Here is a 17104-nt window from a genome sequence, read left to right as displayed (position 1 = left end):
CTTAAGCTCTTGAAACGTGTGGCAGTGGATGAAGTATCCCCCATGATTATCTTAGACCATTTAGTCTGGTAAACCTAAAAACAAGTGCCACAAATTACTTCCCACGTGACCCACTGGATTTTCGAGGAGCTTTCCTCTCCCCCCACCTGCTTCTCATCTGAGTGTCCATGGTGGAGCACCCCCTAAGGAGCAAGTCCTCTCACCCCACCCAATCCTCCTACCCCTGGCCCCCAACCCACATCACCCTTTTGGGCCTGAAAGACTCTGAATTCAAGAGAATGCAAAAAAAGCTAAAAAAAAATTAAAAACATTATTTTATTATTGTCAAAGTACTGTCTGCACATGATAGAAATTGCAGATGAGCTTAAGACAAAAATCCAAGACTCCGTCGGCTCCGAGCTTCTGTTTCAGTCCTAAAGAACAGGTTGCTATGTTCCAGTTCTCCTGGCATCTTACCTCACAACTTCTCTAGACCATAGGCCTACCCAACAATAACTGCATTTGCCTATTTCAGAGAATATGTGTCCAGCCTCTGATGTGAAAGATGGCAATTGACCCATCTGGGTATAACCCCACCTCCAATATTTGGCATTTAGATTTAAATATTGATATAGGTTATCTTTTATCTTGAACCACTATATATGGATGTTGGAGAAATCGATCCCAAATCTAATCCCTTAGCCTAAAATTACATGGATTGTGGTGAGGCTTAAGGAAGATATTAACGTGTCAAGAATCACTGATATGTCTGGAAAAGTAAAGAAGGTGGAAAATAGACTGAATCGGTTTTTGTCCCCCAAAAGGACATATTATCTCTGGCATGGGTTTACTGCTTAAGGTTTCAAAATAAGTGCCAGTGTTGGAGATTTGAGGTTGATCTCTAAATAACACTTATTGAAGAAGTGGAAAATTTGGTTGAATCAAAGGAAAACTATTGCAAGAAATCCAAAAGGACTCTGAATGGAACCAGTTCCAGGAGAAAGCAGCCATTGTCCATGCCTGGACAACCACTAAAGAAGGCAGAAAGAACACGTTTGTCAAATTGGCCAAGTCTAAAGAGAATGTTTTCAAAGAAGTAGAGGTAAACATTGCCCAAAAGTGTCAAAATGGAAAGTATTGAGAACACTGTGATCAGTGTGCATGAAGTGGTCAGAGGCAAGACAGCCCCAAATACCCTCTACAGAAAGGCTCACAGTGACAAGGGGCCATTGTGACAGAAATTAGAGTGGTTGGAATGAAAGGTTTTGAGGGTCTCAGCTGATGATTACATCTGGTGCTTATCCTTGATTTTATTTTAAAATAAAACTTGCTCCCAGTAGAGAAAAAGAGGAGCCTGGATGCTGTTTTGACTTTAGAATGAGGATGGGGGATACTGGGTCTTCTAACAGCAAACAGTCAAATCATACTGTAAGAGGTCACACAGTGTCACTGTATATGATCTCTCAGCTAAACTTGATCCAAAACTATAGGTGAGGAAAGGGGGCTTAGGAATACTGAGGTGCACCAGGTTTCCAAGCAGAACACAAGGACGTGAGCCCAAGCATCTCAACACTTTAAAATGAAGCTTGGGAACGTGAGTTTGGTTGTCAGAGCCTTTTGAAGAGACAATCAATATATTTAATTATTCAGAAGAAACTCTCTTGAGTTCTGATCCCAACCTGACTTGGACCAAAAGTCTAAACTCAAAGCCAAACAGTAAAATGCAATCCCATTTCCGTGCCCTGTCTACACTGTCCCAGAGAACCTGGTAATTACTGACAAGCCATGGAATCCTCTGCTCCTCTTTTTTGCCTGCCTATCCCTGATGGGAGCTTGGACATTTGGGTCCCTCCTCAGCTCCTCTGCCACTTGCCTGCTGAGAAGGTTGTTATCAACAAGCCTGGCTCATGAGGGATGTTCCCCCCAGAACTGGTGATGAGAATGAGCAGCACAAACACCATCTCCGGAGGGCCTGGTCCTGCTGGGCCTCCTGCCAGTGCCTTCCATACATCTCCCCATTCATCTTCATGACAGCTCCATGAAGGAGATACCACAAGAGTTCAATTGCACGGTTGTGGAAACAGAAGCTCACATAAAGTAGAAATGTGCCCCCAGGAAATGCAACTAGTAAAAGGTGCAAGTGAGAACTGAACTCACATGTGCCCAACTCCAAAGACCTCCTCAACTACTGCTTTTCCTCCTTCCGTGGAGTCTATAAACCATACAAATCATCTAAAGACTCCAGCCTCTACAAATGGAGCCAATAACGGTACTATTTCCTTGCAATCAGTCAAGATTGCCCCACTTATCCTGTCTCCAGTTCTGCACTCCCGCCTCTCAGTGATAGACACTTGGCTCCTCCTGTTACTCTTCAGGACAAGTGCTTGTCTGCATCAAAAAGGTAATTTCAACTTCCCAGGAAGGCAAGCTGCCTGCAAGAACAAATCTCACGTTTCCAAAGAATGAAGGAAGGGCACGGTGAGCTTGCAGGGTGAGGTTCTTGTGATGATAACAGTAGCATCAATAATCATTGCCAATACATGAAGCTTTTCCAAAAAGCTGGGATCCAAACTCAGACCATATGCCCCAAAGAGAGGATGTTAGCACAAAGCAGCAGCCCAATGATGGGAGGGTGTGGCAGAGAGTCAGGGGCTAGAACCAGGGAGAGGACCCATCTATTCTAGCAGGCAGGGCCCAGGAAGTGTGCCTAGGTCTGGGATGTGCCCAAGAATTTTTCTTCCTTTCCTGGCCAAGATCAAACAATGACCTTCTTAGCTCAGGCCTGTGCCTCCTTCATACAGCCAGTACAATAGAAAAGAGGCTCAAAGGCAACCAGCCTTTTGGGGAAAGGGGACTATGATAGAAATGCTGCTGGAATCAGAGGGTGGAGAATGAACTGCTCCATCGTCAATGCTGGAAAAGCCAGCTGTGCACGCAGGCGGTGGAGTAGACGATCGACCCTGGGATTCCAACCTCACACCACACACACTCAGCCTCCAGTTGGATCACACACCTAAATGTGAAAAGCAAAAGAAAGAACATGGTGAAAGAGAACATAGAAGAGCATAGGAAAGGATTGTTGAAATGAAAATTACAAAAGCACATACCCTAAACAAAACATTGATACATTAAACCGTCTTCAATTTTTAAGAAAAATCTATATGGTGAAAGAAATCAGGCCGCAAGTGGTGGCTCATGCCTGTAATCCTCGTACTTCGGGAGGCCAAAGCGAGAGGATCACTTGAGCCCAGAAGTTCAAGACCAGCCTAAGCAACATAGTAAGAGCCCCGTGTCAAAAAAGAAAAAAGAAAAGAAAATCATTAGCACAGCGATCCCTAATAAAACTGAAAGGAGGCGATCTCATATGTCTGCAATTTTCTTTCTGGGGCTGACCCTAGAGAAGCTCTCATACATGTGCACATGAAAACTAGGACAAAGGTGCCCATTGCAACCCCAATTTAAGAGGAAATGAGTGGAATCAATCCAGTGTGAAATCAAGTCAGTAGAGAATGCTTTAATAAACCACAGTCTGTTAGTTATCATCACAAGCACCTGACCCTACAAGCGCCACCCTATTTCACCATTCCCAATCAGGGAGGATTTAATTAACTACAGTCATTCAGGTCAAGGTCCCAGTGAATTAAGCAAAACAGTGGTAATGAAGGAGCTAGAGCGACAAGTGTCAACACAGGTGATGCTCACAAATATGATTTCAGTAAAGGCATAAAGTGGTAAGAAATACAGTCATTATTTATGCAAAATGTTAAAAACATAAAATGTAATGATATATACCATATTGGCTGAACTGTTACTATGTGAGGCTTAAATGAGTCAATGAGCGCCTAAGGCAGTGCCCAGCAGGAGTGAGGCTTATAAAAGAATTCTAGCCATTGTCAGCATCCTGAGAGAGAAAGCAACACCAGCTTGTTTAAGCCACTGGTATCTGGAGTTTCTATTATGTTGAAACCTACATTTCACTTAGTAAAAGTGGAATTGTAGGCTGAGGCAGGAGGATCACTTGAGGCCAGGAGTTCGAGACCAGCTTAGGCAACATAGTGAGACTCCATCTCTACAGAAAATTTTAAAAATAAAAAATAAGTGGTATTATGACATTTTTGTACTCTTTTAAATTTAAATTAACTTACAGTTTTTTAAAAACTAAAGTACTTGTGAAAGAAAACACTGGGCTGCGTTGGATGGGAGAGGCTTCCGTCGGGAGCACAGCAGAAGCTTAGGAAACGCCCACTGAGGAGTGAAGGCAGGTGTGTTCGGCAAAGGCCAGCAAACAGGAGGGCTGCTGAGGGTGACTGGGGCAGCACTTCCTCTTCAGAGCAAAGCTCCTGGGCCCAGGGCAGCACTCCCGACTTAGCCAGGGTGAGGGACCTGCTGGACCCACAGGAAGGAGAAGAAACAGCCCATGGGCCTTCCGATTTGCACATGGTATGAATGACCCCTGATTTAGGCCTATATATTTACCGGTAATGTTTGTATTTTTATTTCTCCTTTTGTCATTTTTTAATTCAATCATTATTCCTCTCTCTTAGTTTAAATTTGCCATAAGTCTATATGAGATTAATTCCTTAAATTATAAAAACTCAAAGTCAGCTGAAGACTGAGCTAAGAACCCCCCAGGTGGAAAAACTGGAGGAGGGGAGGGAGGAGTGGAGGGGGCTCTGGAATTCCCTGGCAGTAGCCCCCCAGCCCCGCTCACCCCCCTGCCCCGAGCTGCCCCTTTGATGATTGCTATGACAGCAATCACTGGATCACTCACTCTGCTCTGAGTCTGGGGCTCCTCCCTGCCCCTGCTGTCTTCCTTTGATCTCCTGGACACCACCTTGTTTTCCAGCACACGGAAACCTCTGGGAATGCTGGCTTGTCTGGGGAGTCTCCTAGGGAAATGCCAAGCAGGGGGAATGGGGAGGGTCCTGAGGAAGTGATCCCAAAGCCCAGCAGGCGATCCTGAAACTGGCAGGCCCCGCTGAGCCTGGCCCGGCTTGAAACAGGCAGTGAGCAAGGTCGCACAGGACCTTTAGAGCATGTGGCTGAGTAGGCCGCGCAGTGAGGGACATGAGTCAGACCCCAGGGAGAGCACTCAGCTGGAGGGTCTGCGGGAGCTGGGGAGAGCGTCCTGTGTCCCGAAGAGTCACTGGGCTTCCCCTGGTCCACCACCTCAGGTTCAGCTTCACAGAAAAGGGCCAGTGGCTTGGTCCTGGTCGTTGCCAGCATTCTCTAATCATTCAAAGGAATGCGTTCAGAAATACAGGGCCTGGTTTCTGGAAAAGCAGGTCCATTTCAGTGAGGAGTTACTGGAACCTTCCTATGAAACCACATGGGTGTTTAGTGCCAGTGCCAGCAACACAAAGAGGGCACCACACAAGTCCCAGTGGCCCCAGAGACAGACAGGCCAATGAGTGCCCAGGAAGAAGCTGAGTGAGACAGAACTCTTGCAAGGGGACTCAGGACAGAAAGCCTCCCAGACCCGAGACCTGGGGATAGCCCCGCAGAGAGCTGTGAGCGGCAGGTGTGGGCTGGCCAGCCGGGCCCTCCGGTTTCACTCTGGCCTCAGCCACGTGTTGACCCACATCTTTGGGGCTCCGCAGCCTGGAGCCCACATGTACTTCTCTTTAACTGGCTATGTCTTGATATTCCCGTCTCTCTCCACCTAGGAAGGGAGGCCATCCCAGGCCACGGGGGATTCAACAAGAAAACAGACACACTTGTAGGGGTCCATGGTGTCTGCACACCCGAGGTCTCACATCTGGGTGTGGGGATCCCCGTCCCCTCCTTGGCCGCACAGTGCCCAGGACCCTAAACCACTGCTCATGTAAGAGCGAGTGTGGGCACTCCCTTGGAGTGCATGTGGGTATCTGCCGTCAGAACGGTGGGGGACCCACTGGCGATTGGCAGGATGCCCCAAGTTTGCCAGCCCCTGACCTTACAAGGTGAGAGTGACCTCCGTGGGCATTGCAGGCCTCTCTCAGGACACTCACAACCTACTCCAGGCATCAGGATTCTAGTTCTCACAGCACCTTATGGCCTGCTCATCCCAAAACCCACGAAGGCATTTCCGCCCTCACTGACACGCCCTTCCTACCCCTACGTGCACCATCACTCTCCAGCTAAGAAATCACATTAGTTACGCTTCAGCTGCAGTTCCAGTGAACTCAATGCCATCAGAGAAAGGATACAGACTCCTTGGGTGATGTTTTTGGCACATCTGGCTTCTTTCCTGGAATGGTCACATTGAGTTGCTTTTTCTTTGCAAACAGGGTCTAGAAACAAACTCTTATTCTTTGTCACCAGGCATGATGTCTGAGCCTCTCCCCCATCCTGTGTGCCAAACAAAAGCCGTTCTCATCCCCTGACCTCCATGCTCCTCAAGCTGAGTTACTTCTCATATGTTGTTTGGTCCGTATGCACTTCCCAGGAAGTATTCTGAACCTGCACCACTCAAAGTGTGGTTTTGAGACCGGGAACACTACCATCCTCTGGAAGCTGGTGAGAAATGTAGGTTCCCTGGCCCTGCTCACAGCTACTGGGTCAGAATCTTTGGGTGGGGAAACTAGGAACTTGCTTTTTAACGTGACTTCAGGGGATGCTGGTTGCTTCTGAAGTTTACAAGGAGCTACGGATAAACATCGAAGACATATTTCACAGAGACAAAGCTTAAGTCTGGTCTGGGAAGAGTGCATTATTCAGTCTTTTCAGAGCCCCATTTGCGGCTGGAGTTGGAGGCTACGAGCGTCTTGGTCGAGAACTCAGAATCTCCACCCACAAACTGTGCTGCAGAGCGCTGTGCCGGCTGTGGCCACAGGAGGGCACCCGTGACAACCTAATGGGCGCACTTCAGCCATCCCTGAGGGCATCTTCGTCTTTCTGGTTCTCCACTGCTCCAATTGCAAGCGGCCACCTGTCCTGGAAACACCTTTGAGGAATAGGGGCAGCCATAACTAGCCAGGCCCCTAGTACCAGCACTTGGTAGCGCGTCCCTGGGCTGGGAAGCTGCATTCAGGGAGGTGCAGAGAACAGGGTTGGGGGCTCCTGCTCTTGGTTTCCTCAACCACTGCCCACGACCTCCAGGCTGGTGCCCCTCCCGAGACCCTCGGGGGAGCAGACACCTGCAGGACATCGCGCCAGTCCTCCCGGGCTCCCCGCCTCTCTCTCAAGAGGCCCAGTGCTTTCTCGGGGCGCTGTACCTGCTCACCCACGATTCTAGCGTCCACTGTCATCCCTTTCCATCCTTTCGTCTGTGCCTTTCCACCTATCCTCCACTCCCATCCCACCCCCACTGCTGAGTCCAGGGCTCACCTTCCACTCATACCTCTCACACTTGTGTTCCTGTGCCGGGCTCTGACTCTGGGGCGCCCAGTGGAGGTCTCCTTTAGCCCGCGGAGGTGCTGGGGCTGCGCCTCATGTCCAGGGCACTCTCTCTCCCATTGCTGGTCTTTTCCAACCCACCTGCCTGGGTGCTGTTCCTCTCCCCTAAACAGGAGATGATTTAAACGCCTTTGGAAGAAGGGAGGCCACGTGTGGGAGAGACAGGGTGTAACCGCAGAGATGAGGCCTGGAGGGAGGAGTTTCTGCCCCGGCAGGAGAATTTAAGGGCCAAACCTGAGCCCTGGAAGGCTCCAGTGGACGCCAGGGATCTGAAGGGCAAAGGCAAGGGCTGCTGGAGCCTGCATCATGTCGAGTCCGCAGAGGAGCAAGGCTCTGCCCTGGGCACTGTCACTGCTTCTCATGGGCTTCCAGCTCCTGGTGACCTATGCCTGGTGTTCTGAAGAGGAAATGGGTGGGAATAATAAAATAGTCCAGGATCCTATGTTCCTCGCCACAGTGGAGTTTGCCTTGAACACTTTCAACGTGCAGAGCAAGGAGGAGCATGCTTACAGGCTGTTGCGTGTCCTGAGTTCATGGAAGGAGGATAGCATGGACAGAAAGGTTGGTGACCACATCCTCTTCTGGCCTGTCCTTCTCCATCTGCCCCTAAGTGAGGGACCAAGGTGTTTGGTCTAAGAGACTTGGTTCACCATCAGCAGTCCATAGTTGGGTAGTCCATAACCAATTACGGTAGTTTCAGTTTGGGAAAACATTGAACTTAAAATTTTTTTTAAATTAGGTAAATGTCTATTCACATGCAAGATATATTTTTCAATCTTCATGATTTTTATGACATTGTATAACTGAAGAGTGACTTCAAAATAAGGACTCTAAGGAGATGAAGCTGACAAGAAGAGAAAATAACCAAAGAGACTGATAAATATTTCTAGGTCATAAAATGAAAATGGAAAAGCAAGGACACACACACACACACAGAGAGACAGAGAGAGACAGAGAGAGAGAGAGACAGGCAGACAGAGAGAGAACAGTGAGAATTTGAGGACAATAAAGAACACCATCAGCCCTGAGAGGCCACTGTGAAAGGTTAGTTCTCTGATCTCCACCTTCTCTGGGCTCCTTGCTCTGTCTGCACTTAATGAACTGAAGGCCAATTTACACTCTTCCTCAGTGGACCTTTATCCTAAAATGCTTGCCTTTTTGATGAAATCATTAATGTGGTCAAGAACGCACAGTTCATCTGGGCTTCAGGCATGAACAATTAAAATGCCCTCCTAGTGGAGAACTTCTGGTTTAGAGAGAGAAGGAGCATTGCTCTTCCTTTCTCGGCACCAAGAGCCTGAAAGAAGGGCAGAGGGACTCTAGTACCGCACAGAGCTTAAGCTCTGGAAAGACTCTGCAAGGCCCTGGCTGATTCTCTGCCTCCTGGGGTGGATTCTTCACTGCCATCCTCAGGATTGCAATGCTGGTACAGAGGAATTTTCCTCCTTGCTCATTTGCTGCCTCCTCTCAGGAGAATTAAAAGCCTGATGCAACCCTCAAAGGGGCATCTGGTCAAGTAATGGTGTCTGCTAACGTTCATGCTGGAACCTTGGAAGTCTCAGAGATTGAGATTGGCCAGGCCTCATGCTTCTGCTTTCCCAGTGCTTTGCTTGATTCTCCAAGACCTCAGTGTAAGCCTCCATTCTTAATACCGTTAGAATAAAATCTAAGCTCCTTGCTATGGTCTATAAGTCCTAAATGACTGTAAGTCCTAAAAGCCTTCCACATGGCTTCCCGGATATGGCAGTCCCAGCATCAGTTTGGGGGCTGGGAAGAATAGATGGATGGGAAGAAGGCTATGGAGTGGAATTAAATAGAATGGAGTGGGAAGGAGGGTAAGGAGAACTTCAGCATGCACTTTGCAATAGGGCAGATGGTATTTCTTGAAGCCATTTTCCCAGGGTGTGTGCCTGTGTGTAGTGGGAGCGCTGTATGTCATTCTTCTTGCTGGAGGTCACTTGGAAGGTTTGACAACACGCTGTAGATGAGGCTCCCTCTGTCCCAGGGCTGAAGTTACCCTGAAAACTCTTGGAGATCCAACACCCTCCCAGACATGTGGCTCTGTCCTCTGGGAATGCAGCTGCAAGATCAGATGCCTGCTGAGAGTGAAGCTGGAGTCTCACCATGGGAAATGGGGGTGGGTGGAGGTGGAGAATGTGTTAGTGGGGTCTGACTCAGCCTGCATCCTCCCCAGACCCACCATGCCCACCTGCTTTTCGCTCTTAACTCCTCAGTCTAGAGAAGATCCCCTAAGTTTCACCTCCAGTGAGCTGATGCCAGGCCCATGGGCAAGCTCTCAAATGCAGTAAAGTGTTGGGGCCTCTCCTACTCAAATGGCATCTTCACTAGCAGCTACTTAGGGGCAGGAAGATGGTGCATCCACTTTAATCTTCTTTTGTCCAACAGTGGCGAGGTAAGATGGTGTTCTCCATGAATCTGCAACTGCGCCAAACCGTATGTAGGAAATTTGAAGATGACATTGACAACTGCCCTTTTCAAGAAAGCCTGGAGCTGAACAATGTAAGACAGGGCATCAGCTTTCCTCAGGTCCACAGCTGTGGATGCTGCATGGGGTGTGGTGTGGGCACAGGAGCAGCTGACAAAGCCATTCCGAGGGACAAAGGGAAGTGAGCCCACAGCAGGCTGTACCAGGCTGCCCTGCTTGTGCCTTAGTGGGAAGCCCAGTGAGGCAGGAAGCCCAGGGGTTCACTTTCAGGCCCCTGGCCAATCTGAGTTTCCTGATTCTGCCCTCTGACACCATTGCAGCTGCCTGCACCTGGGCCACATGGCCTTCAGAACCTTCTCTCTAGTCTTCCTCCCCACTTCTTCCCTGCCTTCTAGAGAAAGAGCCTGGAGACAATGGTGACAATGTCTTTGGGTACTTTTCTCAGGGTTTCCCTACCCTGCCCTAGACCCAAAAGTGGTGGAGGCTGAGAAGAAGCCCCACTGCCCTCGCTGCTAGGCCCCGCTGAGCTGCAGCACCCGCTCTAGGGGACAAGCTCCAAGCAAAGCCTGGCTCTGGGAAAACTTCCCATTCTTAGTCAACCCCTTATTGTAAGATTAACAAATAGGTAACTAATTGCCTAAGTCTGGGAGCTGCTTCCACTGGGACAAAGCATTCTCCTGCTGCTCTTGGATGCAGGGATCACGCCAGGACAGCCTGGGGTTCCCCTGAGGGGCACGGGCTGGAGGAGGAGGCATGGCACAAGTGACCCTGGCTAAGGAGGGAGGGAGCCTCAAATCACGATGTAGTTCAGGATTGGCCTCAGGCTCAGGCTAGACCTGAAGGCCAGAGCCACGTGGCTCAATTGCTGGCCCCAGGAATGGGCAAGGTGGAGATGGAACCTGTGTTGAGGGCAGATGCCACAAGACTCCCGAACCTCCCCAAACCCCGCCCTACTGTCTCTTCCTGTTTGTTCCCTCAGACCTTCAGCTGCTTCTTCACTGTTGAAACCATGCCCTGGAAGACATATTTTGAACTCCTGAACAAGACCTGCTCAGAGGGGCTCTCCTGAGTGGAAGCCACTCACATGCCTGGCCACATGCTGCCCCCTCCCCCGTGGACACCAGCTGTTCCCAGGAGTTGACATATCAGTGGCTGAGCAGCTCCGTGCATATTTGTTCTCTTACTTTGCAAGTGTCTGAGGTGTTATGACTTGGCATTTTAGAAAATCCTCATTGTCCAGGTTCCTCATGTAGAATAGGTCATTAAACATCAGCATTTCCAGAAGCTTCCTGTGCCATGTTCTGGAGGGAGGGGGCTGAGCAGTTGATGGAGTTCCTCTCAGAAGGGCAGCCTATTTGCATCTGTGTCAGTGGGGTCCTCCCTCCCTTAAGACTTCGTGAGCCAGCTCCAGGTGGCACAACCAAGATAAGTCTGAGCTGCCGTCTCCATGCTCATGGCTGATGATGACGTATGTGGCCAGAGGTAAAATGTCTGTGATCTTGCAGGACACCCAATGTGCACGACTGAGTAAGACAGAGCCTCTGGGTCCCACTCAGCACATGTGGCCTCTGTTCTCGAGGGGTGGCTCACACACCTTTCCTGGTTCATGGAAGGTTGGTGGGTAGAGGAAGGACTTCTAGCCTCACCCTTATAAAGTTGTCCTGGCATCTGGAGCAGCAGCATCTTCTGGAAGAATCTTAGAAATGTCCAACTTCTTGGCCTCTGACCTTTGGAAAATGCATCTGCACTCTTACAAATCCCCAGGGATGCAGAAATCCCCTGAAAATGCAGGATTTGCAGGAATGCACACCCCCAGGGGAAGCAGTGTGAGATGCACAGGCAGACTAGATGCTACCAAGACCTTGCCCAAATCACCTAAACCAGGGTTTGGCAAAAAAATTTTCTGAAGAAGCCAGAGAGTAACTATTCTGGCCTTTGTGGGCAGATGGTCTCTCTCAGCTACTCAGAATTGCTGTCATATCTTGAAAGGAGCAATAGCCAATGTGCAAACACATAAGAGTGGTTGTGTTCCAATAAGTGTTTATTTACACAAACAGGCAGTGAGCTGCGTGGCCTGTCAATAGTTACCAGTCTCTGATGCTAAGAGCTCCTCTGGACCCTGGTGCCCCTGAGACACACCATGCTACCAGCTCCCACACCAGGCACCTGTATCTCCCCCAGCTTTGCTCAGGGGTTGATCTGTGCAAATGAGCTCCATCAGCAGAGCAGGTGCACCCTGCAGGTGTGGGAAAGGTCAAATCTGAGGGTCACATTCTGTCACTGGAAGTGAGCAGGTATATGTCCCAGTCTCCCCAACCTCAGGGCACCCAATTCAGAGTTGAATTTCTGCATTTGCCTCCCAGCAGGATATACCCCTATGGTCCACAGTCTGGCCTCGAGAAAGAAACCATCACATCCTCCAGCTAAAAATTAAATAAAGTACTCTTTCTGGACAAGACTTAAGTTTCTTCTCCATGAAGATGCCTTCAGCATTTATCTGTAGTTACTTGTGAACTTCAGAGGGACTAGAATACCCTGAAGGCAAGTTCTAAATACCCTAAACCTAAGTTCTTATTCTCCCTATCCCCCAGGCATCTGAACCACTAGGTCTGGGCAGGGCCAGGGAATTTGCATGTCTCACCAGCTCTCCTGGGACAGACCTGCTCCAGGTACCCAGGCCACACTTGGAATGGTGCAGGTTCAGAAGCCATCATTGCGGGGTGCATGCAGACCAAACCACAGGTGAGAAGTAACTCACCTCAAAGGGCATTGGGATGAGGCTGAGAATGGTTTCTTCATCACACGCTGAATTGGGGAAGGAGTCAGAACACCATGCCTGATTGTAAAGAAAAAGGAGAGTTTCTAGACCCCAGGCAACAGGATGGTGCCTCTGGAGAAGAGAGAGGCTGCACTGGCCCTGACAGCCTGGCGCTCTGCACTGCAGTTCCTCAGAGCTGGAGCTTATATTTAGTCAGTTCCCATAATTAATTGTTTAAATTTTTCTAATTTTTTGTATTATGAAAAGTGGTATGATGAATGCTTCTTTTATATTTATCGTTGTGTATATATGGTTATTGCTTTCTTATAGGCAATGTGCTCAGAGATTAAACTATTGCCCAATATTTTTATTAAAATTTCTTAAGAATTTTTAATAAACATTGTTACAATGTCCTCTATTAAAGCAAGTAATAGGTCATTATCATGAGGTTGCTTTTGTACCTGGAGCTCTTTCATAAGCAAACCAAAACTTAACTTGGAGGCATTTCTCATGGCTGACTTACAAATTAAAATCTAGCATCAATCAATCACAAACAGGCAGCCAGTTTGTTATATAACTAGGGACCTCTGATCACAAGATACCCAAATAAGGCAAACACCTAGGACCAGGAACATCACCATTCCCTGTGTGCTGCTTAGAAATGCGATTTTCCTGGCCCCACTCACACCTACTTGGCCAGTGTCTTGGAAAGTAGGGTGGCTAAAACTTGGGTTTTAACATGCATTCAGGGGATTCTGGTCTCTCTGAAGTTTACAAGTGCCTGCAGATAAATATTGAAGTCATTACACCTATCATTACATCATGTCCAAATAAGGTAGACATCTAGCTAAGCCAATCAGGTAATTTCTTGACTTTGCTCCCTTGTTCAGCCTGGGAAACCTTGCTGTTTATACTACTAGAGAAAAGCTTTCTCAGTCTTTTCCAGTTTTGAGTGTTGCCCAGTTCATGAATTATTCTTTGCCCAAATAAACTCTATTGAATTCATTTTGTTTAAAGTTTTTCTTTAACAATTTAGTGTCAGATGTGGAATCCTAAGGTAAACTCCAGCTGCATCTAAGAAAACCTACTACCCATCAAAGGCACCAACTGAGCCACGGTGCTCTCTTGCTGCAGCTGGAAAGTGGGGGTGAGTTTCTTTTCAAATAGGAGCTCCAGAGACTTGCATTTTGACCTCTCCAACTTTATTTGCACATTTCCTTAGCCAGTCTCCATTCAGAATCAGATTGGATCCAATAAATAGCAGAACTGAGACCAGTTAGAGCCCTCAGGTAGGTACTTTCTGAAAATTGATTTCTCCAAAGAAAGGAGCCTGGGACTCCACTTGCTGGGATACTGGCTAATTTTATGTACGATAATTAGGGACCACGAACCTTTATATTTTTGGACAAACAAGTTAACCTTGCTAAGGACAATTTAGGATGACAGCATTCACATGGGGAAGTTTTAATCTTGGCAACATTGTTCATTTGCAAGGTGCAATAGAAAAGAATCCAAAATACCTAAAAACAATACCACCATCATCACTAACAAACAGGCCATTCACTGTTGCTTACCCCCTAGTTTTCACTACAAACTCAAGCTAATAGTAGTTAAGAGTTATAACTAACATATGGTAATTAATGCTAGAAATAATAAGAGAACCAACTCCATATGTAAGAATAGTAAGACAAGTTTTAGGTAGGGGAAGCTACGAGATATAAAGGATGTGTTTTTCTTTAAGAAAAAAGTATTTTTTTTTAACCTAAAGTAGAATGGCTGGTTGTTCCACAATGGAAAAGAGAAAGCAGATAGGACAAAAACAAATTGATATAAAAGAATTTGTAGAAGGTTTGTGGAAAGAAATCTTGGGAAATATTTCGTGTATGATAAAGTTTGATAAGATTTGAAAGAAATTATTTATAATTTGATTATTCATATCAAAAGTATACTGATGTAACACTAGAATTTGGCCTCCTATGTTAAAATGACAAGGATATCTTGAATTATTGGAGTGCCCTCATGTGAAATTGTGAAAGATGTGTTTTAGCCTTTAGAGAATTCTAGCTAGGAAACAAAGACTGTGTCTTAGCAAAACAATTTACTATGCTTCATGTTTTCTTTTGTCAAGTCTTTAGTTACTTTAGAAAACCAAAACCTCACCATTAAAAGAGCCAAGGTTTTCACTATAACAATGTAACTTTCTGTATTTGCCTTTAAAATCTATTCATCATCATCTTGAGTAACAACATTTTGTCACAGTGACTTCATATCCTATTTAATCAAGTGTTCAAGCCTTAATATTTTTGACCACTTCCCCAAATCAAATTGTTTTTCTGTTTTTTAATTTTTTTATTTTTTTAATTTTTTTAAATTTTTAAAAAAATCTATGTCCCAAATCAAATTCTAAATTAAGTCTTGTGACCTTAAACTAACTTTGGGAGTTTCCAGCTGACCCATGTCACATCTCAAAAGAGTCTTTTTTCTCTCCTTACAAATAATGATAAACTAATTAGGCTTATTTGATATGTTAAATTCTATAAGAAGTACTGTCAAATAATAAAAACCTCAGGTGGAATATTTCCACCACTAGCTGGACCATTTGAGCACTTACAGTTGAACTTCATTCATTTGCCACTCTCAGTGGGATATCAACATGTTCTTACAAAAATCTGTGTGTTCTCTGGTTGCATAGAAGCTTTCCCATGCAGGAAGGCTAATACTATAATAGTAGGTAGAAAATTTTTAGAAAATGTGTTTCCTTTACAAGGAATTCCTGAATAAATCTCCAGCAATAGAAATACTCATTTCACTGGACAAGTTATAACACAGTTAAATAAGGTATTACACAAACAATGGCATTACCATTATTTCTACCATACTTAATTTTAATGGGAGAAAGGGCAAATGGCATTTTAAGACTGAAATTGGAAAAGCTAATCAATCAACAAGACTTTCTTGGCCAAATGTATTACTATAAGTTTTGGTGGCAATCAGATCCACTCCTGCAAGAAAACACAAATTAATATTTCATGAACTCATTACCAGGAGACCTATGTACCTAATAAGAGAGCCTTATGTATCTCCTGATTTTATAAATTCCAACATGAGTCAGCATTATAAATTTTACTGCATTATTTCAAAGTATATTTTCATCAAGTAAAAGGAGCCTTCCATGACCCACCAACTGATGACAACCAGACCTTTCGTAATTTAGAACCCAGAGATTGGGTCTTTTAAAAATGACACCAGAAAAAGACTGTGCCTAAACCCCACTGGAAATGACCATACCAAGTTCTTCTCAGTATCCACACTTCAGCAAAACTTAAGGGCCTTGAGCCTTGGGTCCACATTTCTCAACTCAAAAGGTCCCCTTCAAACTCTTGTAGCTGCACATCCATTGATGATTCCAAGGTGAAACTGCACAGTGTGGTTTCTCCCCAGAAGCAGATGACATTCTAGATGTAGACAGCTTTCCCAAGATCATGAATCAAGACTTCTCTTAATGTCATCATAAAATAATTGTTCCTTTCTCTCTTTTCCCTGTGCATTATTTTTGTGTATGAGTGGCAGAATAATGCTATGATCAGGATCTCCCAATCAATAGCTTCAGCAAGAATCATAACTGAATGTTGGAGATGTCATGCTAAACTTAAATTCTTACGTGATTTTAGAGATCCTCTAGTTCACCCTATAACAAATTTTACTGATACTCCTAGTGTGACTGCCTGTTGGAATTGCATACGTGGATTATACTTTAAGAATCATATATTCAGATTTCTTGTTTAAATCTAACAGTAGACAGAACCTCTAGTGAGGATTTTGCAGTGAAGTCTTGCCAGAAACTGAATTTAAAAACTAAAGGGAAAGATTATGCAACAGTTTATAGATACATTCATAACCCAAATCCCCTAATTGTGGGTAGCCTTCAGCCATCTGATAATACAATAAAATAGCCTTGGATGTGTAATACTCATGCTTATCTTCTGGTGGCCACTAACACACAAAGCACCCCACAGGGAACTGTCTGTTGTGCCCCTCCAGGATATATTTTTATCCGTAGAAGATTTAATAATCAACCATAAGAATGAGCAAATCCAGGCTTTGATAAATGAGAAATAAAATGTGCATTGCGGATTTCAACAGTACAACTCTTACTCCATAACTGTCGGGAAACTAAGCCTTGGTCAACACCCTTTAATTTGCATTGTAAAATAACAAAGAATTTGCCAGCAGGCATATATCCCCCTAAATTGGCATCTTGTGGTAGAATACTCCTTTTGTGTACTGACACAAATATAAATGAGGTGATGAGACATATGTTGCAAACATATAGCTGACTGTACTGCAAAGGCTATAATGCCACAGCCTCCTCCAAATTATCTTGCTAAAGTTGCTTTAGTTCACAGTATTGCTTTGGAATACCTCTTTGCTGAACAGGGACGGGGGTGTGAGATAGCTGTCACTGTCTGCTGCACTTAAATAATTATGTCTGGTATAGGAGAAACTCAGTTTCAAGAAATCAACTAGTAAGGCACTTGTTTAAA

The 17104-nt window shown here is 45.8% G+C and overlaps 1 protein-coding gene across 1 annotated transcript; it reads left to right on the top strand.

Moving 5' to 3' along the window:
* Nucleotides 1-7609: 7609 nt before the first annotated feature.
* On the top strand, nt 7610-11086 carry CST9 (cystatin 9). Its single transcript, XM_002830026.2, has 2 exons — nt 7610-7917; nt 9763-11086. The coding sequence occupies exons 1-2, from the start codon at nt 7663-7665 to the stop codon at nt 9985-9987; spliced, it is 480 nt and encodes a 159-aa protein (XP_002830072.1). The 5' UTR covers nt 7610-7662; the 3' UTR covers nt 9988-11086.
* The last annotated feature ends 6018 nt before the right edge of the window (nt 11087-17104 follow it).

The sequence above is a fragment of the Pongo abelii genome, chromosome 21 (assembly GCF_028885655.2).
Source record: "Pongo abelii isolate AG06213 chromosome 21, NHGRI_mPonAbe1-v2.0_pri, whole genome shotgun sequence".
NCBI classification, from domain to species: Eukaryota; Metazoa; Chordata; class Mammalia; order Primates; family Hominidae; genus Pongo; species Pongo abelii.
This window is presented reverse-complemented; position numbering and strand designations above follow the sequence as displayed.

What these genes read in the sequence shown, in the direction of transcription:
- CST9 (XM_002830026.2), top strand. Translation starts at nt 7,663, where the DNA reads ATGTCGAGTCCGCAGAGGAGCAAGGCTCTGCCCTGGGCACTGTCACTG. An exon ending in AGGATAGCATGGACAGAAAG is followed by an intron (nt 7,918 to 9,762) that starts GTTGGTGACCAC and finishes TTTGTCCAACAG; the next exon opens with TGGCGAGGTAAGATGGTGTT.